The following is a 23,288-nucleotide window of genomic DNA, read 5'->3' on the forward strand; positions in this document are numbered from 1 at the left end:
ACCATCACCCGGCTCTGATGTGTATTTTTTAAGTTCTGTGGCAAAAGGCCTTACTATCTGGGGGTAGTTCCAAGCTTGACATCCCTTGCTCTAGAGAGGCTCAGGTATAATATCTGGCATTGTATGCATCCTGAAGGAACCTGCCACTGAATGTGAACTGAGGCTGCTATCATAGTTTCACACATATACCCTTTCCTTGCTCCAACTGTACTCACCTAGTAAACTCCTGGCAGTCAGTCCTCTCTTTCAAGGGCAAGGGTTCTATGGTCTTTGCTCTTTTTTTCTTCTTTGGTTTTTCAAAACAATTTCTCTGTGTAACAGCTTTGGGTGTCCTGGTACTCATTTTGTAGACCAGTCTGGCCTCAAACTCAGCAGAGATCCACTTGCCTCTACTTCCCAAGCGCTGGGATTAAAGGCGTTCACCACCATGCCTGTTCCTGGCCTTTCCTCTTTTATGTTCTAACAAATCTACTGCTCACTGAGATACCCAGTAAAGCCTGTGGTGACTGTGCTCAAGATGTGCTCAAGGCTTGCTATAAAAATGATCTTCCTCAGGTACCTGAATGACTTATATATACTAGAACTACGACCAGGCTCTGGAGTGGTAGCTTGGGACATCCCCATCACTTACGGAGTCCTGCCTCCACCTCGGGAGTCACATACTGCCGTGGTCTACACTGAAAAAGATAACAAGAAATCAAAGCTGGTGATCTATGGAGGGATGAGTGGCTGCAGGCTAGGGGACCTTTGGACTCTGGATATCGGTAAGAAGCTGCTACTGTTTCAGTTGCTTCAGAACAAAGCCAGTTTTCTGGGTAGCTGGCTTTGAGTGACTGATGAGGTGAGGCTCATGGGGAACTAGTGTCCTCCTTCCCCCTTAACCTTGTCAGTGGATAGGAAACAGTAAGCCTCAGTTGATTTGGAGAATAGGGAGAGAGTACAATCTTTTTAGAATAGAATTTTCTCAATTTGGGTAGAGTTCTTACTAACTCCTTAGTGAACAGTCTGTATGTGTGGATTGGTGTATTCTGATGTGAGTAGCACAGTAAAATTGGTTGTTCATAGACCAATTATATCTTTTACTTTGGCTGTAAAGTGGGTACTGGGTTGGGTGTGGGTAGATCTTGGTTATATTGCCCTTTGGATCAAAACATTTGAACATAAGCAAAACTTGAGTAGCAATGTTTCCTAAAGTGTAAATTGTCTAGTGCTAAGGTGGCATAGGGGTTAATGTGTTCTACAGGGAGTAGAAGTGTAAAGGAGAAGCAGGGATGAACTTGACACCCTTATGTCATCCCTGAGAACAGTACTGCCTTATAGCAGGTGCCCAATATATTTGGGAAGAAACCTTGCCTGGATCATACAACCAGCTTTGGAAATGCTGAAACCTAGCTGTTAGGGCAATAAATTGGAGGGCTCTTGAGGGATTTTTGTTGACAGGAATGCAGTTCTTAAGTTGGTTTAGTGCCCCTTTGGTCCAAGTCCTGGAATTAAATGGTATTTGATCCAACATAGGTAATCTTCTCTCCTTCTCTGCAGAGACACTGACATGGAATAAACCCAGCCTTAGTGGGGTGGCACCCCTTCCTCGAAGCCTTCACTCTGCAACCACCATAGGAAACAAGTGAGTGTTTGCTGTTCTCCCTGACCTGAGCTGCCCCTGATATCTGAAGGGTTCTCAAGTCAGTTTTGTCAATTGTCCCTCAATCCAAGGAGACTTCTTTTTGTCAGGGCTGTCATTTCAGCTGTCCCATACCCACCTTAATATAACATAGAGAAGGCAAATTTAGAATGAAAAGGACTGCATGTAACTCAACCTGAGACCCTTCCTTGTCCAGTAAGACTGCTGTAGCTCCTCACACAAACAGCATTCATTCTTTGTGAAAGCCAAGGTCTGGAGTTCATGGAGATTCAGGTACACCTTAAATGAGCCAAACAATGTTCTACCATACAAATGACAGTTCTTTGTAGTATTAGTTGAACCATCCAGTAGAAAGTGTCTTATTAAACAGCTTCATGACTCTTCAGGGACTCTTGAGGCCTTCTACAGAACTGAGCAAATTCAGAACTTTCTGGTTAGAAGAGGTACCCCCTAGCTTGGTACTTCCTCTTCAGTCCTCTCTTGCTTTTCCTTCACCCTCCCAGAATGTATGTATTTGGTGGCTGGGTGCCTCTTGTCATGGACGATGTCAAAGTGGCCACACACGAGAAGGAGTGGAAGTGTACCAACACGCTGGCTTGTCTCAACCTGGGTATGGCTTCCTCGGGCTTAGAGTGGCCAGGGGTGGGGTGGGGTGGGGTGGGGGTGGCCCTGGGAGATTTTATGGTGTACAGGAGCAAACCTGGGCTCATGGATCTTTCTAGAATTCACCAGAAGTATCCAATAAGTAGAGAACTCCTCAGGCAGCGCTCTTTTTAGTTTGAATAGGTTCTTTATATGTGCCTGACATCCACGAGTGCAAAAGCACATGCAGTGAAGAGGAGATGCTTCTTTTAACCCTTTGCAGGGATTCTCAATAGCTCTAGGACCTTAGCCTGCCATACACAGGGCCAAATGGCCCTTTTCCCTTTCTATATCTTGGAGATCGTTTCATACCCCTGCACAATGAGTATCTCATTCTTTACTATGGCATATGGCTTTAATCCTAGCACTTAAGAGGCAGAGACAAGTGGATCTCTTAAGTTCAAGACCAGTGAGGTCTTCATAGTGAAGCCCCCATCTCACAAACAAAAAAAAAATGAGTTGCTCTTATTTTGACTGAAGATGTATACATTTTTTAAATATTTACTTACTTATTATGTATACAATATTCTGTGTGTATGCCTGCCAGCCAGAAGAGGACACCAGACCCCATTACAGATGGTTGTGAGCTACCACGTGGTTACTGGGAATTGAACTCAGGACCTTTGGAAGAGCAGGCAATGCTCTTAACCTCTGAGCCATCTCTCCAGCCCAGATGTATACATTTTAATAAGATTTTTTATTTGTTTTTTTCATATGTTGTATTTCTCTTTCCATATCTCTTTAGGATTGTATTTTATATGCAAGGAGTTAGACCTTTGGTCATATCTTCCAAATATCTGCCCAATTTATGGCTTAGTTTTCTTTTTTCTTTCTTCCCCCTGAAGATAGGGTTTCTCTATGTAGCCCTGGCTGTTCTGAGACTCCCTCTATAGACCAGACTGGTTTTACCCACAGAGATCCACCTGCCTCTGCCTCCCAAGTTAATTTTCCACCATAATTTTTATGGTGTTTTTGCTTACTTTTAATTTGATACTCCAATAACTTTTCTATCACCAACAATGAAAGAATAGAGAACAACTTGGGAGTTAGCAGAGCAGGTGGTTTTTTTTGTTTGTTTTGTTGTTGTTTTTGTCTTGTGTAACCTCCAGCACTTGTACACCTAGATACCATGGCCTGGGAAACTATCCTGATGGATACACTGGAAGACAACATTCCTCGAGCTCGAGCTGGTCACTGTGCTGTTGCCATCAATACTCGCTTATACATTTGGAGTGGCCGTGATGGCTACCGCAAGGCCTGGAACAACCAGGTCTGTTGCAAGGACCTGTGGTATTTGGAGACAGGTAAGTGCTGGGCCACTGCCATTCCCATTGAAGACGCCTTTCCCATCCCTGTCTTAACAGTTGTGTTGTTGTATTACAGAAAAGCCACCACCCCCAGCCCGAGTACAACTAGTACGAGCCAACACCAACTCACTGGAGGTTAGCTGGGGTGCAGTAGCAACAGCCGACAGTTACCTTCTGCAGCTCCAGAAATATGACATTCCTGCCACGGCTGCTACGGCCACCTCCCCCACTCCCAATCCAGTTCCATCTGTGCCTGCCAACCCTCCCAAGAGCCCTGCACCAGCTGCAGCTGCACCTGCTGTACAGCCACTGACCCAAGTAGGCATCACACTTGTGCCCCAGGCTGCCACTGCACCCCCAAGCACTACCACCATCCAGGTCTTGCCAACAGTACCAGGCAGCTCCATTTCTGTGCCCACTGCAGCCAGGACTCAAGGTAAGCCACAAATGCTAAAGGCATTTGGATTAGGGCATAGTCACTGGAGACATTCATTGCTTGAGTAGTGGCTGCTGCTTTGTTCATTGGTGGATTTTAGCTTGAGCCTTGTTGGGGACTAGGGGATAAGAGTGCTCTGTCTTGCTGGCAGGGACTGTGTTGAGGACATAGAAGAGCCACACATAAAGAATAGGCAGGTCAAGGAGTAGCTCAAGCCTACCTTAAACTTGGCAGGGTGGCAGGATAATGTGTGGAAGAGGACCTCCTGATGATCAAACTTCTTTTCTTATCAGGTGTCCCTACTGTTCTCAAAGTGACTGGTCCTCAGGCTACAACAGGAACCCCACTGGTTACCATGAGACCTGCCAGCCAGACTGGAAAAGCCCCTGTCACTGTGACCTCCCTGCCTGCTAGTGTGCGAATGGTTGTGCCCACACAGAGTGCCCAGGGGACGGTGAGGATCTGTTACTGAGTGGGGTTTTCTGGTAACCCAGGAGTATAAACAGTTCTCATGTGATCTTTATATATATATATAACTCCTCTGGAACTGGGGATGTAACTTAGTTGATAAGACTATTTGCCTAGCATACATGAAGCCCACCAACTCCCACATTGTACATCAGATGCCTTTGTTGTTTGTTAGGTACTTCTGCATTGGAAATGCATCAAAGGGGCTTAATGTTCCATGTATTCCTTGGAGCATTTCAGTGTGAACTTCCTGATTTGGAAAGGCCAAGGAGCAAATCTGGTTAGCTGGGTTTGAGCCAGGCCTATAAGAATGAGCTGTATCCAACTCAAGGGTTGTGTTTGTTTCGTTTTGGGTTTTGACAGAGTAATTCTGTAGCCCAAGCTATCTTCTACTTTGGAGAGGTTGTCATGCCTCGGCCTCCTGAGTGTTAAAGAGTTTTAAGTGTGGGCCAGGCAGTGGTGGCACACACCCTTTAATTCCTGCCCACGGGAGGCAGAGGCAGGCCGATCTCTGTGAGTTCAAGGCCAGCCTGGTCTACAAAGATAGTTCCTTCCAGGAAAGCCTCCAAAGCTACAGCGAAACTGTCTCAAAAAAAAAAAAAAAGAGAGAGTTGAAAGTGTGAACCATCACACTCAGCAGGGGCATTGATGGTATTGATGGGTGTTGTATGTGAAACCCATTACTGCCTGGGTACTAAGCATGCATTCTTTTGCTGAGATGCATCTCCAGTTCTGGCTTTGGTCTTTTTCTTTCTTTATCTCTGCAGTACTGGGAACAGAACCCTGGTACAGGAGTATTTCAGAGACTGACTATACTCTCAGCTTTTACTTTTGATTCACTAAGCTGTGATCTTTCTGCTTCAGCCTCCTGAGTCGCTAGGACTATAAGTGTATGCCCCAGGGCTACCTTGACTATGTTGTTTGATTAAAAAAAATCTCTGAGCTGGGTGGTGGTGGCGCACCCCTTTGATCCCAGCCCTTGGGAGGCAGAGATGGGTGGATTGAGTTCGAGGTCAGCCTGTTCCACAGAACAAATACCAGGACAAACTCCAAAGCTACAGAGAAACTATCTCATAGAACATAAATAAAATAAAAATCTTCTCTGGAGTTATAGGGTATAGCTCAGTTGGTGGAGTGCTTGCCTAGCATGCATTAAGATCTAGATTCAGTTCCAAACACTGCATAAACCAAGTATGTGGTGTTACATATCAGTAATCCCAACATTTGAGAGGTCAGAAATTGAAGGTCATCTTCATGAGTTTGAGGCCAGCCTAAGCTACATGAGATACTTTCTGGAAAAAAAGAAAAGAAAAAGAAAGAAAAATTAGGCACTTAGCAAGCACCTACCTGCTTGTTACTTTCACTAAGAGAGAGGATCCAGCATTAGGAAAAACTAAGGGCTGCTACTGAGCTCCCTGTCAAGCTCTGAAAGGGCCATGGAGTTGGGAGGCAGGAGGCAGATAGAACCCTTGCAGCTCACATGCTTTGTGCCTACCACAGGTGATTGGCAGCAACCCACAGATGAGTGGGATGGCTGCATTGGCTGCTGCTGCCGCTGCCACACAGAAAATCCCTCCTTCCTCAGCACCCACAGTGCTGAGTGTCCCAGCAGGCACCACCATTGTCAAGACAGTGGCTGTGACACCTGGCACAACCACTCTTCCAGCCACTGTGAAGGTGGCCTCCTCCCCTGTCATGGTGAGCATTTATCTTCTGGGCCTGGTTCTGAGCCTGTAACCCTGGGGCTTGGTGACATCTGGTCACTATGATCAAACAAGCAGTGGCAATTTGTTCCAGGCTTTGGACCAACCCTTCAGGCCATTGGTTTATAATTGGTACTAGCATGGGCTATGGAACATGCAGTTACTTTAATCGTGTGCAGCCTTAGGTTAGACCTGTGGGGAGTTCAGACTACTTTTTTGTTGCTCAGCCAACCAAGCTATGTGGACAGATCATCAGAGCTATAACCATTATATTACCACTATTCTCTTTTTTTCCCTTTTTCTTTCTTTTTTCATTTTTCTTTTTTCTTTTTGTTTTTTTTTTGTTTTGTTTTACCACTATTCTCATCACTCATCTCTGCTTCTCCAGGTGAGCAATCCAGCCACTCGTATGCTAAAGACTGCAGCTGCCCAAGTGGGGACATCTGTGTCCTCTGCTGCCAACACATCTACCCGCCCTATCATCACGGTACACAAATCAGGCACTGTGACGGTGGCCCAGCAAGCCCAGGTGGTGACCACAGTGGTAGGCGGAGTCACCAAGACCATCACCCTAGTGAAGAGCCCCATCTCTGTCCCAGGAGGCAGTGCTCTGGTGAGTGACAGACACCATCTGGCTGCATGTGACAGCTGCCAGGCTATGGTGAATGCCACTGGTGACTCGCTGTCTTGGGCTAACTCCAGTATAATCCTAGACCAGGCCATGCCCTTGTTTGGTTCCAGATCACTGCCTGCTCCAATCTTTCCTTTTTAGATTTCCAATCTGGGAAAAGTGATGTCAGTGGTCCAGACCAAACCAGTTCAGACTTCAGCAGTCACAGGTCAAGCCTCTACAGGCCCTGTGACTCAGATCATCCAGGTGAGCTCTCACTATCCCCCCCAGAAGTCAACCCTAAACGCTAGGACTACAGGGATGAATGAGCACTGGGAGATAAGGACAGAAGGTTCCATGAGCACAAGTGGCACAAAGACTTGCTGATATCATAGCACCCACAGTATTCAAAATATTCTCTGAGTTAGGGTACCTTTCTGGCAGTAGCTCCTGTTCATTCGCAGCTTTTCCCTTTCAGACCAAAGGGCCTCTGCCAGCAGGGACTATCCTGAAGCTGGTGACATCAGCAGATGGCAAGCCCACAACCATCATTACCACCACGCAGGCTAGTGGAGCAGGGACCAAGCCTACCATCCTGGGCATCAGTAGTGTCTCTCCCAGCACCACCAAACCTGGCACGACTACTATCATCAAGACCATTCCCATGTCAGCCATTATCACCCAGGCAGGCGCCACAGGTAAACATACAGCTTTCACTGGCCCTTGCTGGTGAGTGTAAATCAGGAAGATGGGAAGCTTCCACAGAGCTTATTTTCTCTGGATTATCCCCCAATGCAGGAGTTACCAGCAGTCCTGGCATTAAGTCCCCTATCACAATTATCACCACCAAGGTAATGACTTCTGGAACAGGAGCACCTGCGAAAATCATAACTGCTGTCCCCAAGATTGCTACTGGTCATGGACAGCAAGGAGTGACCCAGGTGAGGCACACGTGACCCCTATTCACCTCAGTCTAGTGCAGACCACATGTGTCTTCATAACAGGCCTGAGAGGGGCAGCATAGTCCAGCCAAGCCTGAAAGTTACATTGGTGGTACTTTGCTCTGGTGTTCCAGGTGGTGCTAAAGGGGGCCCCTGGACAGCCAGGCACCATCCTCCGCACTGTGCCCATGGGCGGCGTTCGCCTGGTCACCCCTGTCACCGTCTCCGCTGTCAAGCCAGCTGTCACAACATTGGTTGTGAAGGGCACCACAGGTGTGTAGCCCACAGGCCAGGTCCTTGGCAGTAACTGGGCTTTCCCCCAAGTCTTCCTATGTATATAACCTCTAGTCTGGCTGGGGGAGGATGACGGGTGCTTTCTCCAGAGACATGCTGCTAGATAGAAAGTAGTAGCAATAAGCCTCATTCTACCTCTGCCTTTTCCTCCTGTTAGGTGTCACAACCCTAGGCACAGTGACAGGCACTGTCTCTACCAGCCTTGCAGGAGCTGGGGCCCATAGCACCAGTGCCTCTCTGGCCACACCTATTACCACCTTGGGCACCATTGCCACTCTTTCAAGCCAGGTCATCAACCCTACTGCCATCACAGTATCAGCTGCACAGACCACATTGACAGCTGCTGGTGGCCTTACCACACCCACAATCACAATGCAGGTAAGTAAGTTCCAAGAATGTACCACCATATAACGGCATTCCCACATGAAAGTAGGGGGCGTTTTGGCCATTCTCCCCTTTCCAGATGCTGTTCTGTAGCTCTGTGCAGCTCTGGCAGTTTTTACACACATGGTGTGATCTCTGTCTCACTCTTTCCCAATGACATATTTTATTTGAGCTAGGTTCAGTTTGCAGACAATAGGATCTTGTAATGTATTATATATGCATATACTATTTGTCCTTTTGACATGTTTTTTCTCTCAAACTGGATAAGAAGTGGTAAGGGATCTATTATTGTTAGACTTTGTACCAGCAAACTGGTCAATCCCCTCTCCTGCCCCAGCTCTGCCTCATAGCCCCTCCATCTTGGTCTCTCAGTAAGTCGTTCTGAGATCATGGGGCAAGTGAGTCTTAGATTTGCCTGAGCTAGTTAGTAGAGTTGGTGGTCCCAGCCAGCATTGACAATAGGATAGAAGGAGAGGCAAATGAGAAATCACATTGTTCAGGCACTAACACCTCTGTTCTACTATGTCCCCCAGCCTGTCTCCCAGCCTACCCAGGTGACTCTGATCACAGCACCCAGTGGGGTTGAGGCCCAGCCTGTACATGACCTTCCTGTGTCCATTTTGGCCTCACCTACTACAGAGCAACCCACAGCAACAGTCACCATCGCTGACTCGGGCCAGGGTGATGTACAGCCTGGCACTGTAACACTGGTGTGCTCCAACCCACCCTGTGAAACCCATGAAACAGGTACCACCAACACAGCCACTACCACTGTTGTGGCTAACCTTGGGGGACATCCCCAGCCCACCCAGGTACAATTTGTTTGTGACAGACAGGAGGCAGCTGCTTCTCTTGTGACCTCAGCTGTGGGACAACAGAATGGTAATGTGGTCCGTGTCTGTTCAAACCCCCCCTGTGAGACCCATGAGACAGGTACCACCAACACTGCCACAACAGCAACCTCCAACATGGCTGGGCAGCATGGCTGCTCAAACCCCCCCTGCGAGACTCATGAGACAGGCACCACCAGCACTGCCACTACAGCAATGTCCAGCATGGGTACTGGGCAGCAGCGAGACATTCGTCGTGCCTCTAGCACCCCTACTGTAGTGCGGATCACTGTGGCTCCTGGGGCGTTGGAGAGAGCCCAGGGTACTGTGAAGCCTCAGTGCCAAACACAGCAGACCAATATGACCAGCACCACCATGACTGTGCAGGCCACCGGAGCTCCGTGCCCAGCTGGCCCACTGCTTAGGCCAAGTGTGGCACTGGAGGCTGGGAGCCACAGCCCTGCCTTTGTGCAGCTAGCCCTTCCAAATGTTAGAATTGGGCTGAGTGGCCCCAGCAGCAAGGACATGCCCACAGGGCACCAGCTAGAGACATATCAGACTTATACAACCAATACCCCAACCACAGCCCTCTCTATCATGGGTACTGGGGAGCTTGGTGCAGCTCAGGTGGCCCCCACATCTATATATGAGAGCCTCCAGGCAAGCTCTCCCAGCAGCACCATGACTATGACAGCCCTAGAGGCATTGCTGTGCCCTTCAGCTACCGTGACCCAAGTCTGCTCCAACCCACCGTGTGAAACCCATGAGACGGGCACCACCAACACTGCCACTACCTCCAATGCGGGCAGTGCCCAGCGGGTATGCTCCAACCCACCTTGTGAGACTCATGAGACGGGAACCACACATACAGCCACCACTGCCACATCAAATGGAGGTGCAGGCCAGCCTGAAGGTGGACAACAGCCTGCCAGTGGCCAACCCTGTGAAACACACCAGACGACTTCCACTGGCACCACTATGTCAGTCAGTGTGGGTGCCCTGCTTCCTGATGCCACTTCCTCTCATGGAACCCTGGAATCTGGCTTAGAGGTGGTAGCAGTGCCCACCGTCACCTCTCCGGCTGGTGCCACATTGCTGGCTTCTTTCCCAACACAGAGGGTATGCTCCAACCCTCCTTGCGAGACCCATGAGACAGGCACCACACACACAGCCACCACTGTCACCTCTAACATGAGCTCAAACCAAGGTGAGTAAAAGTATTGCTATAGTATGGTACTGATATTCTGGCTGTATTAGCTATAGTGGAGGGGGCAGGTTCTAGGAAACGTGGTGGTAAAAGCAAATAGAGGTCAACTGTTATCACACACACACCCCCCATTGAAACCCACAGATCCTCCACCAGCTGCCAGTGATCAGGGAGAGGTGGTGAACACCCAAGGTGACAGTGCAAACATCACCAGCGCCAGTGGCATCACAACAACTGTGTCCTCCACACTGCCACGAGCAGTGACCACTGTGACACAGTCTACACCAGTCCCAGGTCCCTCTGTGCCGGTAAGCTTCCCAGGGCATCCCTTCAGTGTCCTTTTGCCCACTATGCCTTTTATTTGTGCTATTCCAGAATGGACACCAGGTGTCGCCCTTGTATCAGACATGGTATTGCTCCTTGGTTCTTCCAGACCATAAAAGGGCAGTCTTGGTGCCTGGGTACTTTATCTCTGCTGCTGGTTTCCATCTTGGGCTGTTTTCCATCATTTGTCTTTACAGTGAAGCCTCTCTTAGCATAAGTAGAAACGATACCCTTCATGCTGCTCCTTGACTCACCCTTCCCATCTCCATTTAGCATGTAGGCTGTTGTGGATGATACAGGAAAAAACAGAGGCCATCTTGTTTTTCATTCCCACTGCCTAGTACTAGCCTCCGTCTCCTCCCCTCTTCCTCTGACGGGGGCTTCTCTCCCTTTCTAGAACATCTCATCACTGACTGAGACTACCCCAGGGGCTCTGACTTCCGAAGTCCCCATTCCAGCCACGATAACAGTGACCATAGCCAACACAGAAACTTCTGACATGCCCTTCTCTGCTGTTGACATCCTGCAGCCCCCAGAGGAACTCCAGATCTCACCAGGGCCTCGCCAGCAGCTGCCACCACGGCAACTCCTGCAGTCTGCCTCCACCCCCCTGATGGGGGAGTCCGCCGAGGTCCTGTCAGCCTCCCAGACCCCTGAGCTCCAGGCCGCCGTGGATCTGAGCAGCACTGGGGACCCATCTTCAGGCCAGGAGCCTGCCAGCTCTGCTGTCGTGGCCACTGTGGTGGTCCAGCCACCCCCACCCACACAGTCTGAAGTAGACCAGTTATCACTTCCCCAAGAGCTGATGGCTGAGGCCCAGGCGGGCACCACCACCCTTATGGTAACAGGGCTCACCCCAGAGGAGCTGGCTGTGACTGCTGCTGCAGAAGCAGCTGCCCAAGCTGCAGCCACTGAAGAAGCTCAAGCCTTGGCCATCCAGGCCGTGCTCCAGGCTGCACAGCAGGCTGTCATGGGTAAGTATCAGCTGAGAGCTTTGAGAGGTAGTTCCCTTGGGATGAGTGACCACCTAACAGGGAGGGCTAAGGTGCCATGTGGGGACAGCTTGAGATGAGAAGACCTGCTTCTTGTGAGAGTACATAGTGTACTTCGAGGAAGGCCTATGTAGGACAGGTAGTCCTAGAAAGGAGACCCAGGGCCCAGAGGTGAGGGTGTAGTAGGATGTGAGCGGGTTGAAAGCTGTGGAAAACAAAATCTCAGGAGCACTATCACTGTCCATTGGGCCAGGCACACTTTTTGCCAGGTATTCTTTTTGAATAGTAGTTTTTTTGGTCCTGGAGCAGGCACTGGGGAGCCCATGGATACATCTGAAGCAGCAGCAGCAGTGACACAAGCAGAGCTGGGCCACCTTTCAGCTGAGGCACAAGAGGGTCAGGCCACCACCATACCCATTGTGCTGACACAGCAGGAGCTTGCAGCCCTGGTGCAGCAGCAGCAGCAGCTCCAGGAGGCTCAAGCCCAGCAGCAGCAACACCTCCCTACTGAGGCTCTGGCTCCAGCTGACAGTCTCAATGACCCATCCATCGAGAGCAACTGCCTCAATGAACTAGCTAGTGCTGTCCCTAGCACTGTGGCCTTGCTACCCTCAACAGCCACTGACAGTAAGCTGGGCTGCTTTTTGGCAGGGGTAAATTGTTGATAGAGTTGAACTGGTGGGAGGTGGACATTGCGGTCAGGGTGGCATGGGGGTTCCAAGAGGTTCTGGCTCAACACAGAACCTTCTCCCCACTGATACTTTGTTTCTTCCCAGGCCTTGCTCCATCCAACACATTTGTGGCTCCACAGCCTGTTGTTGTAGCCAGCCCAGCAAAGATGCAGGCTGCGGCTACCCTAACTGAAGTGGCCAATGGCATCGAGTCCCTGGGTGTGGTGAGTTCGATGCAATGGGCCCCAGGGGATAAGAGCAGCACTGCCTTTGGGCCCCGTGTACTTGATGTCACTCATTTCTGTTCTCTAGAAACCGGACTTGCCACCTCCACCCAGCAAAGCCCCTGTGAAAAAGGAGAACCAGTGGTTTGATGTGGGGGTCATTAAGGGTACCAGTGTAATGGTAACACACTATTTCCTGCCACCAGATGATGCTGTTCAGTCAGATGTAAGTATACCCAGTAGTTGGCACTCTTGGGTGGTAGGTGGATCCTGCTTTGCCTGTGAGGCAACTATCAATAGAAACAAACTTAGCTTTACAACTTTGCAAGAGTGTTCACAGGAGAATTCCACCTTCATACAACTTGAACAATTAAGAAATGGTAGGGCAGCCAGATGGAGACCTCCCCAGAGAGTAAGAAAGCAAAATATTCTTTCCTCACAGCACCAAGTTAACCTCACCATATCCCTAGGCCTTCCTATACAGGGGCAACCATTCCTGAACAGAAGTCTTGGTCCAATGGTCCCCTGTGATGTTGGCCATTCTAAACAAGTACTTCAGCCCTGAACTGCCCCCTAGTTTCTCTAGCATTCTTTTTGACTTCAGGCTTTGTGCCATTTTCTTCTCTCCTGGTTTTCCACCTCTTGCTCTAGGATGACTCAGGCACAGTCCCAGACTATAACCAGCTGAAGAAGCAGGAGCTACAGCCAGGCACTGCCTATAAATTTCGTGTTGCCGGAATCAATGCTTGTGGTCGGGGGCCCTTTAGTGAGATCTCAGCCTTTAAGACCTGTCTGCCTGGTTTCCCAGGGGCTCCTTGTGCCATTAAAATCAGCAAGGTGAGTCTTTCTAGGGCTGCCTTTCTGTTCCTTATTGGTCTACTGTCTCTGCCCTAAGGAGGTACAAATAAACAGAGCCGGGGGTGGCTGGACCAGAAGTATACCAGATAAGGGCAAGGTAGCCATAGAGATTATGTGCTAGGCTCTTCTGATAAATCTTTTTGCCTAATCCTGAAAATCCCAAGGAGGTCTGAGTCTTGTTACTCTGATTCTCAAATGCAGAAACTGAGGTACTAAGAAGCTAAGTTATGGATTAGGGAATGGGTTGGGGGTGTTAAAGAGGCTCTTTAAAACCCTTTAAAATTTGATGTGGAATATATGGGTTGTTTTGGTTAATTTTGTATTACATTTTTGTGGGTGGGGGTGTGTATATGTGGGCATAGGTGTGCCACAGTGCTCATGTGAAGGTCAGAGGAGGTCATGTGGGTCACGGAGATCGAACTCAGTCATCAGGCTTGGCTGCAGGTGCCTTTACCATACCACTGAACCATCTCATTGGCCCCTGGAATATCTGTTGTGTTGGGGGAAGTTGTTTATGGGAGTTACTAACAGTTCTAGAAACTTCTAGCCCTCTTGCTCTGGGCATAGACAGGGTGGGCTGAAGCCACAGTGGCTGAAGAAGACAAGGCTTGACTTTATGTCCTGGGTTCTAGAGCCCAGATGGTGCTCACCTCACCTGGGAACCACCGTCTGTGACCTCCGGCAAGATCATCGAGTACTCTGTGTATCTGGCCATCCAGAGCTCACAGGCTGGTGGTGAGCCCAAGAGCTCCACCCCAGCCCAGCTAGCCTTCATGCGAGTGTACTGTGGACCTAGCCCTTCCTGCCTTGTGCAGTCCTCCAGCCTCTCTAATGCCCACATTGACTACACCACCAAGCCTGCCATCATCTTCCGCATTGCTGCCCGCAACGAAAAGGGCTACGGCCCCGCTACACAAGTGAGGTGGTTGCAAGGTAAGTATTTATAAACCTCTTGGCAATTTCTAGGGGAGGCATAGGAGACCAGAGATAACTAGCCAGACTAAGGAGGCTTCACATTGGGATATAAGGGTGTATAGGTACTACAGAGGAGCCTCTCATGTTCTGGGGGTACACAGAAGATACCCTGGGGTGTCAAAAGGTGAGAGGGCTAGAAGAAAGCAAAAGCTGTTAGGCCCATTTTAATGGATAGCCGAGGCTGAGGCCAGCTTCTAGGAGGCATCTGTCTCCAGAGGGGCATTGAGGACAGGAGCTGAGCCAGAAGGATTTCTGGCTCCTGTCCTACAAAGATCAGGGGACCTGAAGGATGACATGGGCAATCAGGACCATGACAAGTAGGGTACACCCAAGTATTCCCTGCCTTTTGGTGGGCTGCTTACCATCTATCCCATTCCTTTCAGAAACCAGTAAAGACAGCTCGGGCACCAAGCCGGCCAACAAGCGACCCATGTCGTCTCCAGAAATGTAAGTAGCCAGTCTCTTTCTAGACTCTTCTGTAGGAGGTACGTAGAGTGGAAATAGGCTTCAGCTGCTTGGGACTATATTCACATAGGGTCCTGAATCAGTGTTTTTGCAATGTTCTTGGGACTCTCTATAACTGTTCTTCCTCTCTTTTTTACATAAAGGAAATCTGCTCCAAAGAAGTCTAAGGCTGATGGTCAGTGAGGAAGCTGGCCAGCATCTGAATCCTCCAGACCCCTCTGCTTCAGGAACGCCCTATAGGGCCCACCCTCCCACCCTGCCCACCCAGCCTTTGCACTTCACCCTCACCAACCACTGGCTACCATTCAGTCCTCCCCACTTCCCTCTGTTTTTACAATAAAGAAAGCACATTTTTACCATTGCTGTTGGGAGGAAAGCAGAAGACAGATCGGAAAGAGTGGCGAGTAAGCAAATGAGTGCAAGTTGTGCTCCTTCCTTTTCCTGGTGACCTCCATGAGTTAATTATGACTGGACAATTCAGAGACTTTGGGAAGAGAGATTAAAACTGAAAACAAAGGAGATAGCACCCACACTTAAGCTTGCACTTGTTTATAATTAATCGCCCTTGGCCTGAGAGAGAGCCAAGGGCTAGAGGGGGAAGTGGTGTCCCCCAAGTTCCCTCAGAGGCTTTTCCCAGCAGGTGCCCCATTCTGGGTATCTGTCTGGTTCTAGTTTGTTTTGTTACTACCCTTTTATTTTCAGCCACCTCCCAGCCCTTCTTCAGGCTTAGTCAGATCTGTCTCATCCAGCAAGCCTATCAGAAGCTTAACACATCTCAGAGGCCTTTGTGCTACCACTTAACACCTCTCCCTTCCTCTTTACAAAACAGATGAGGGAAAAGGAGCCTTGGGTGGTCTGAGCAGTGGCTATGAAATCCTCCCATTGGGCACAGAGTGGTCCCCAGTGACCCTGGCTTTGGCCCACCTTGTTTGAGCCTGGGGACCCTATCACCAACTGCTGCGTTTGTTGTACTTTTTAAGTTGAAATTAATGAAGTTAACATTTTTATTGTAATTTTAGCCTTAGCGTGTGGGGGTTTATCCCTTTTTGTTAGCTCTGTACAGAATGTGTATCGTATTTTTTCCCCCCCCCCCCCCGGCTAATCATTGGCAGGGATCTTTCTAGGGAAAAGCTGAGAGAGCAGCTAGGGCAGGAGAGAAGCAGTGTCCTGGGTAGGACCTGGTAGACATTGCCTCCTCAACTAATTTCCTGTTGCTAGCCCCTGCCTGCTTTTGGAACAGTGTGAGACATTAACCTTTATTTCCTGTGGGTTAGCACTTAATATGTAGAGGCTTGGGCTTGAAGGTGGGGTTCACCTTCATCAGCATCATTTGCAGAGATTGGCCCTGAACAACACAGCAGGAGCAGGGGATAGGTGGGTCCTTGCCACCTTGAAGGCAGCCCAGGAAGGGGGTGAGGTATGCCATATATCCCATGGAGGCTGGGGGTAGGTACATAACACAAACTCAGTAATTTCGTAGCATTGTCCCCAAGCTCTGGATTTGTCTCTCCAGGACCCCAGCTTTAGGCGGTGAGTAATGCTTGCAAGCAAGTTACTGAAGGATTTAAAAATGGACAGCCAATGTGTTCAGCCACTCAGGCCCATACCTGGGGCCTCTAGTGTATTGTATCATATTTCTCTGTGGAAAACGTCATGTTTAGTCAAGTTGGAGCCCACTCGCCTGGTCCGTGTGTTCTCCCTATCCCTTTTCCCAAGCATCCTTTGATTTCTCTTCTGAGAACAGTACTACCCGTTCATCTATTGTAGAGTAACCCGTGACTCAATATTACCATAGTGCGATGTTGTTTTGTGCTATTTTGAACAATTAAAAGACTTTTTTTGAAATAACCATCTGGTGTCTACCCCTGTGTCAAGAGTGTCTTGCGACCTTTGGAAAAGGGAAGCTGGGACCTACCCAAGGTTCACTTGAACAGGGAATCTTTTATTACCAGGAACCATAGGTGAGTGACTCTCGATTGCCCTTCTAAGAAGGCTCCAGAGCAAGGTATGCTACTGGGGCCTCTAGAGCCATGCTACCTTATAGGCCCAAGGTTGAGGGGCCTCTTGAGTGCGTGCTGCTGATTCTGCATTTGGAAGCCAGGTCACCTATTCTCCCGCTAAGGGGCAGACCAAGATCAAGGCCTGGCTGGCCATTTGGCAGACATGTGAGTAAACTACAGCCTCTATAGTTCCAACATAAGCTCAGGAGGCTCCAGGATGGCAGCTGTAGCAGAACAGGTATGTCTGACAAAGGATGGATACTCAATGTAGGACCAAATCCTCTAACTTTGTGCACAGGCCAAGTGTCCAAAGAGGTCAAGGCAGAATTATTGACCCTGGCAGTCCAGCAGCCAGTTGGGTGGTACAGCTATGACTTGATTGAATAGTGCTATCTGGGCAGAAAGCTAAGAAAGCCTGGAGATAAGGTGGTCCTGGCCTATAGCCAGAGCTCAGTGTTGACAGCTCTAGGTGCCAGCAGGCTGAGAGTAGTACGCATACCACCTTCATGCATCTCCACATCCCTGGTGCTTGAGCTAGAGAAGGGGTGTGGGGATATGTTTGATCAGCACCTCACTTCTTTCTGACATCCCTGCTGCTACTCCCTTTTAGGCTTATTTTTTTTAAGACGGTCTCACTGCATTCCTGGCGCTCACTATGTAGACTAGGCAGGCCTCAAACTCAGAAATCTGCCTCTGCTTCCCAAGTGCTAGATTATAGACTCTGTCACACCCAACTTTTTTTTTAATTTCTTTTTAATTATGTGTGGGTAGGTGGGTGGATAAGTATGTGTAGGTTCCCTCAGCTACCAAAGACATGATCCTCTGGAACCAGGGTTACAAGCAGCTGTGAGCTGATCTACTTGAGTGTTGGGAATTGAACTTGGGTCCTATGTAAGAGCAATATACATTCTTAACCACTAGGCTATCTTGCCAGGACTACATAGTGAAACCCTGTCTTAGAAAACAAAAACAAATACTGAGCTTCAAGCTGGGTGTGATGCAACACACCTTTAATCCCAGTTCTTGAGAGGTAGAGGCAAAAGGGTCAGGAGTTCAAGACCATCCTTGGCAAATAGAATGCAAGGCTAGGCTGGAATATGTGAGACTTGCAAGCAAACTGAGCTTGAAGGCAGAAAGAGGCATCACAGTCTTGCCTCACCCTGCTTCCATGAGATCCAGGGCCAAACCACCTTTAGTATTATACTAAGGCTTGGCCTTGATTGATCTTGAGGAGGATGGTATGTGTGTAAGGGAGGCAGAGGAGAGGATGGACATGGATAAAAACAGTTTAAATAATGGCACACAAGCTTCCTAGCTACACAGATCCAGGGTCCCCTGGGTATAAGCTAAGATGAGAATAGATAATGCACACAGCAGCTGCAGTAGACACCTAACAGATGGGAACAAGGCTTACTCCAAGCACTACAAAGGTGAAGTCTTTCAGGCTAAAGCCACTCCAACCTGCAGAGCTAGCCAGCAGCCATAGTCTTTATGAAATCAAAGGTCTGCACACAGCTGGGGTGTGGGTGGCACAAGAACATAATCATATCCAGGGATTGGATTCTTTTTTACTAACCAACTCCTAGAGCAGCATTGATGAAGCAGCAGGTCTAGTTACTTTACACTCTTGGATTGCTGTCCATCCTTAAGGGCATGTTCTAGAAACTGGAGTGATGACTTAACAGTTAAGTACATTGATGTTTCCAGAGGGCCCAGGATCAGTTCCCAGCGCCTACATGAAAACTCACAACCAGGGGCTGGAGAGATGGCTCAGTGGTTAAGAGCACCGGCTGCTCTTCCAGAGGTCCTGAGTTCAGTTCCCAGCAACCATATGGTGACTCACAACCATCTGTAATGAGATCTGGCGCCCTCTTCCGGCGTGTGGGAATACACGGAGGCAGAATGTTGTATACATAATAAGTAAATAAATCTTTAAAAAAAAAAAAAGAAAGAAAACTCACAACCAACTGTAACTCTAGCCCCAGAGGATCGATCCCTCTTCTGGCTTCTGAGGATATTAAGAGCATGTGGTGCACAGACACACATAGAGGCAATAGTAATAATATTCAGAACATGTTCAAGCTCCCCAACTACCTCAGGCTTTCGGACTGAAACTCTTCCTTCACAGAATTCTGCTCATCAATGAGGTTGCCCAATGGGTAACAAGAATGGGTGGAGGGGCTGGAGGGATGGCTCATCTATAATGAGGTCTGGTGCCCTCTTCTGGCATAGAAGAAGTCCTTCTGGCATGGTGTACATGCAGGAGGACTATTGTATACATAATAAATAAATCTAAAAAAAAAAAAAGAATGCATGGAACAGATCAACCAGCCTGTCTCAGAGCCAACATATACTGAGTAGTAGAAGGTCCGGAGATCTGGAAGGTTCCCACTCTGCTCTGCATGATTACCCACTGTTTTCTCAGAAGCATCTTTTGGGATGAAGTATCCAGGAACTGACCAATCAGGGCCAATGATTGTAAACTACTGGATACTGACAGCTGAAGCAGCTAAAGGACCAAATTGGCAGATATGACTTGCCCACTATATGGGGGTCATAGGGTCTCAGGATTCAGGCATTTCCAGGAGAACCCCAACCCCACACAGCTGTTGGGATCACCAGCCTCAGTTGCCAGGCCCAAGTCGTTCTCCTCCCTACTCTCTCCCAATGGGACAAGACTCCTCATCCAGTTCCCACCAGGGTGATCTAGATCAAGGGTGCTCAGCCCGAGCCTAGATGGGCAGGGGGCGGGGAAACCCCGCCCACTGTCCCGCCCCTACCTCTGGGCCCTTTGAACCCAGAGGAGGATCAGGTGGGTGGGGCACTGCTCGGTCAGCTGAGTGATTGTCACGGGATTGCAACCAACTCCCGTTTCCTGGAGGAAAGCGAATACACGGACCGAGCATTACGAGTCAGAGGTATCCTTGGCGGGAGGTGCTGTTCTGGAAGGTCCCAGGCAACGGTGGAGTCAGAAGCCCATCGCAGAGGCAAGAGGGATCCTTGACTCAAGGACCTGAGGGGGCTGGGGTGCGAGCAAACAGCTCTGGGGCCCACTTGAGCTGTTTCAGGAAGTCGCTGTGAAGAACTCTGTCTCCATGCCCTGACCTGAATCACTTCACAGGACATGGAGAAGGAACGGGAGGCACTGCAGGTCTGGAAGGAACGAGTGGGACAGGAGCTCGACACTGTGGTCGCTTTCTGGTTACAGCACTCCCATGACGAGGAACACGGGTTAGCTACCCCTCACTGATTGTCCCAGGGCTTTTGCCCTTCTGAAACCCCTAATTCGTTCTGAAGTTTCACAGATCTACTGGCTTCATGAGAGTAGTGAAGCTATGAAGAAGGGTGCAAGTCTCCTTCCCTCTTTTTCTAACAATACATGTCTCACAGGGGCTTCTTCACATGTCTTGGCCGCAATGGGCAGGTCTATGATCACCTCAAATATGTCTGGCTACAGGGGAGGCAGGTCAGTTTTTACACTTAAGACTGTCACACAACAATTGGAGATACCCAGGGATACTTAGGATTTCCCTTCCCCCAGCTGCCTCTCTTTAAACTGTATTCCCTCACAGGTATGGATGTATTGTCGCTTGTACCGCCTTTTTGAGCGCTTCCACCGTGCTGAGCTTCTGGATGCAGCAAAAGCAGGTACTCTCTCTTACCTCAGGAGCTTCAGTGGGTCATTTATTCAGTGGATCTAAAAGGGTCTAGAAAAGGGAAGGGACTGGGCATGTTTCAAGAGGCAGTATATTCTCAGCCCTCACCTAGCATGCATTCTCCCCAACCCCAGGTGGTGAGTTTTTGCTGCATTATGCCCGGGTGGCACCACCTGGCAAGAAATGTGCCTTTGTGTTGACTCGGGATGGCCGTCCAGTGAAGGTGCAGCGGACCATTTTCAGCGAGTGTTTTTACACTATGGCCATGAATGAGCTTTGGAAAGTAACAGGGGAAACACGTTATCAGGTATGTGGGAGGGATGGCTACTGGCTGTGGGTGTGAGTGCACTCTCACAGGCCTGGGAGTCTGCCACAACTCCCATTCATTCCTGTCCTACCATTTTGTGACCACCTTCTCTCCTCAGCTCTCTCTTAATTCCTATACCACCATAGGGACCCTGGGCAAACGGATCTGCCCGTGCCCTATATCCAAGTATAAAAGGTCCTCATGCCAGGCGATGATGGCACACGCCTTTAATCCCAGCACTTGGGAGGCAGAGGCAGGTGGATCTCTGTGAGTTCGAGACCAGCCTGGTCTACAAGAGCTAGTTCCAGGACAGGCTCCAAAGCCATAGAGAAACCCTGTCTCGAAAAATAAAAAAATAAATAAATAAATAAAAGGTCCTCTCCATCCATCCTTCCTGGGCTCTACTCCCTGAAAGTGACCTGAATCCCAGAGCCCCCCAAGTAGTGTTGGGTGGATCTGCTTGGCCTCTGGTGCCTGGCTGTGGGCTGGCCCTGGAGAGCTGTAGAAGGAGCAGGTATCCTTGGAGAACAAGCTGAGTACTGGGTCCTTCCTAGGGGAGACAGATGGGATTGTAGCTTCTATCTGTTCTCCCCTCAGAATGAAGCTGTGGAAATGATGGACCAGATCGTCCACTGGGTGCGGGTGGACCCCACTGGGCTAGGCCGGCCTCAGCTCTCGGGGACCCCAGCCACAGAGCCCATGGCAGTGCCTATGATGCTGCTCAGCCTGGTGGAGCAGCTTGGGGAGGAAGATGAGGCACTGACCAGCAAGTACGCAGAACTAGGGGACTGGTGTGCCCACAGGATTCTGCAGCACGTCCAGGTAGGCACAGAGAGAGTGGCAGAGTGAACATCATCCTCCCATTATACAAGGGCCCCTCCACCTGAAATATGTTCTTCAGCTTTCTAGACAGGTAGATTGGATCTAAGGAAGAACATTCTTTTGAAATACAGTCCAGGGCCCTCAGGAAGGTAGAGCCTGGCTTGCTAGGACAGAGATGGGTGGGTCCTAAAGTAGAAAGAAGAGGCCAGAGCCCCAGGCATATCCTGAGACCTTGATCTACTCTATGTCCTCCTCAGCCTCTGGGCTCCCAAATCTATCTTGCCTCCTCATTCAGTGTTTTACTCTCTCCTGCCTGAGATCCTGACCTAAAGGAAGGATCAGAGCCTACAGACCCCTGAGAGACAATCAGCCATTCCAAAAATGTTCTTCTGTTATTCCAGAACTCCAGAGGTTGAAGCAGGGGAATCTAGAGTTCAAGGTCAGCCTTGCCAGGTGTAGAGTTTGAGACCAGCCTGGGCCCTCCCAAGACTGTCTCAAAACACGCAACTATCAGGTGATGGTGGCACACACCTTTAATCCCAGCACTCGGGAGGCAGAGGCAGGTGGATCTCTGTGAGTTTGAGACCAGCCTGGTCTACAGAGTGAGTTCCAGGACAGCTAGGGCTGTCACACAGAGAAACCCTGTCTTGAAAAACCAAAACCAAAAGACACCCCCTTTGGTCCTACTAAATAAGTGGATGGCTGGTACCAAGGGTAGAGAAAAAAAAGGGATTTTCTTTTTTATTTCTTTCTTTTTTTTTTGAGACAGGTTTCTCTGTGTAACAATCCTGGCTGTCCTGGAACTCACTATATAGACCAGGCTAGCCTTGAACGCAGAGAGATCTGCCTGTCTCCCCAGAGTTGGGATTAAAGGTATGGGCCACCATGTCCTGCAGAGGGATTTTTGAAGTTAGATCTTTCTGGTTGGATGACAGGGAACTGGAAACATCTCTCTTTTGCCCCTTTCCTGACAGAGGGATGGAAAAGCTGTGTTAGAGAATATATCAGAGGATGGTAAAGAACTTCCTGGTTGCCTTGGAAGACATCAGAACCCAGGTGAAGATGTGTGCTGGGCCCATCCGGAAAAAGAACTCAGCTTTCAGTTTGGCCTCATATGGGAGGGGGCTGCCCTCCTCCCTCCACCAAGGACCAGACAGGAAGGAGATAGTCTGTACAGGACTGGGCATTGGCTGCAGGAGCTTAAGTATCTATTGGGGGAGGCATATATATATTTTTTAATTTTTTTTTTTTTGCAGGAAATAGAGTCCAGGAAAAAGGGTTGTGACAGAGTTCAAACATCGTTAATACTTGAGGAAGGGAGGTTCCAGGAACTCAAGCCCTCAGATGCTTGGGAGGGAAATTCTGATTCCTGCCTTACTTTTTTTTTGTTTTTGTTTTTGTTTTTGTTTTTGAGACAGGGTTTCTCTGTGGTTTTTGGTGCATGTCCTGGAACTAGCTCTTGTAGACCAGGCTGGCCTTGAACTCACAGAGATCTGCCTGCCTCTGCCTCCTGAGTGCTGGGATTAAAGG

At 49.2% G+C, this 23,288-nt stretch overlaps 2 protein-coding genes across 6 annotated transcripts in view; both read left to right on the forward strand.

The window, feature by feature from the left end:
• The window catches only part of Hcfc1 (host cell factor C1), a 25,623-nt gene extending 8,801 nt beyond the window's left edge, over positions 1-16,822 (forward strand). For 2 of the 5 annotated variants that reach the window (XM_005371787.3, XM_026778326.1), the window contains 23 exons: positions 556-764; positions 1,540-1,624; positions 2,146-2,252; positions 3,409-3,588; positions 3,668-4,027; positions 4,321-4,481; positions 5,996-6,193; positions 6,587-6,811; positions 6,971-7,075; positions 7,287-7,506; positions 7,607-7,749; positions 7,884-8,022; positions 8,201-8,421; positions 8,961-10,464; positions 10,609-10,772; positions 11,186-11,762; positions 12,087-12,407; positions 12,557-12,675; positions 12,764-12,901; positions 13,327-13,512; positions 14,166-14,466; positions 14,892-14,955; positions 15,117-16,822. In XM_005371787.3, the coding sequence (XP_005371844.1) occupies positions 556-764; positions 1,540-1,624; positions 2,146-2,252; positions 3,409-3,588; positions 3,668-4,027; positions 4,321-4,481; positions 5,996-6,193; positions 6,587-6,811; positions 6,971-7,075; positions 7,287-7,506; positions 7,607-7,749; positions 7,884-8,022; positions 8,201-8,421; positions 8,961-10,464; positions 10,609-10,772; positions 11,186-11,762; positions 12,087-12,407; positions 12,557-12,675; positions 12,764-12,901; positions 13,327-13,512; positions 14,166-14,466; positions 14,892-14,955; positions 15,117-15,156 (5,767 nt within the window). In that variant the 3' untranslated portion in view covers positions 15,157-16,822. The remainder of the gene's footprint in view (positions 1-555; positions 765-1,539; positions 1,625-2,145; positions 2,253-3,408; positions 3,589-3,667; positions 4,028-4,320; positions 4,482-5,995; positions 6,194-6,586; positions 6,812-6,970; positions 7,076-7,286; positions 7,507-7,606; positions 7,750-7,883; positions 8,023-8,200; positions 8,422-8,960; positions 10,465-10,608; positions 10,773-11,185; positions 11,763-12,086; positions 12,408-12,556; positions 12,676-12,763; positions 12,902-13,326; positions 13,513-14,165; positions 14,467-14,891; positions 14,956-15,116) is intronic. The other 3 variants (XM_013355429.2, XM_005371788.3, XM_005371789.3) reach the window with 3 other exon arrangements.
• A 3,005-nt stretch (positions 16,823-19,827) lies between these two features.
• The window catches only part of Renbp (renin binding protein), an 8,838-nt gene continuing 5,377 nt past the window's right edge, over positions 19,828-23,288 (forward strand). Inside the window, exons 1-7 of the mRNA XM_026778332.1 lie at positions 19,828-19,960; positions 20,095-20,204; positions 20,364-20,439; positions 20,546-20,621; positions 20,764-20,936; positions 21,534-21,758; positions 22,733-22,822. Of these exons, the coding sequence (XP_026634133.1) occupies positions 20,098-20,204; positions 20,364-20,439; positions 20,546-20,621; positions 20,764-20,936; positions 21,534-21,758; positions 22,733-22,822 (747 nt within the window). The 5' untranslated portion in view covers positions 19,828-19,960; positions 20,095-20,097. The remainder of the gene's footprint in view (positions 19,961-20,094; positions 20,205-20,363; positions 20,440-20,545; positions 20,622-20,763; positions 20,937-21,533; positions 21,759-22,732; positions 22,823-23,288) is intronic.

This window comes from Microtus ochrogaster, unplaced genomic scaffold (genome assembly GCF_000317375.1).
Source record: "Microtus ochrogaster isolate Prairie Vole_2 unplaced genomic scaffold, MicOch1.0 UNK129, whole genome shotgun sequence".
NCBI lineage: Eukaryota > Metazoa > Chordata > Mammalia > Rodentia > Cricetidae > Microtus > Microtus ochrogaster.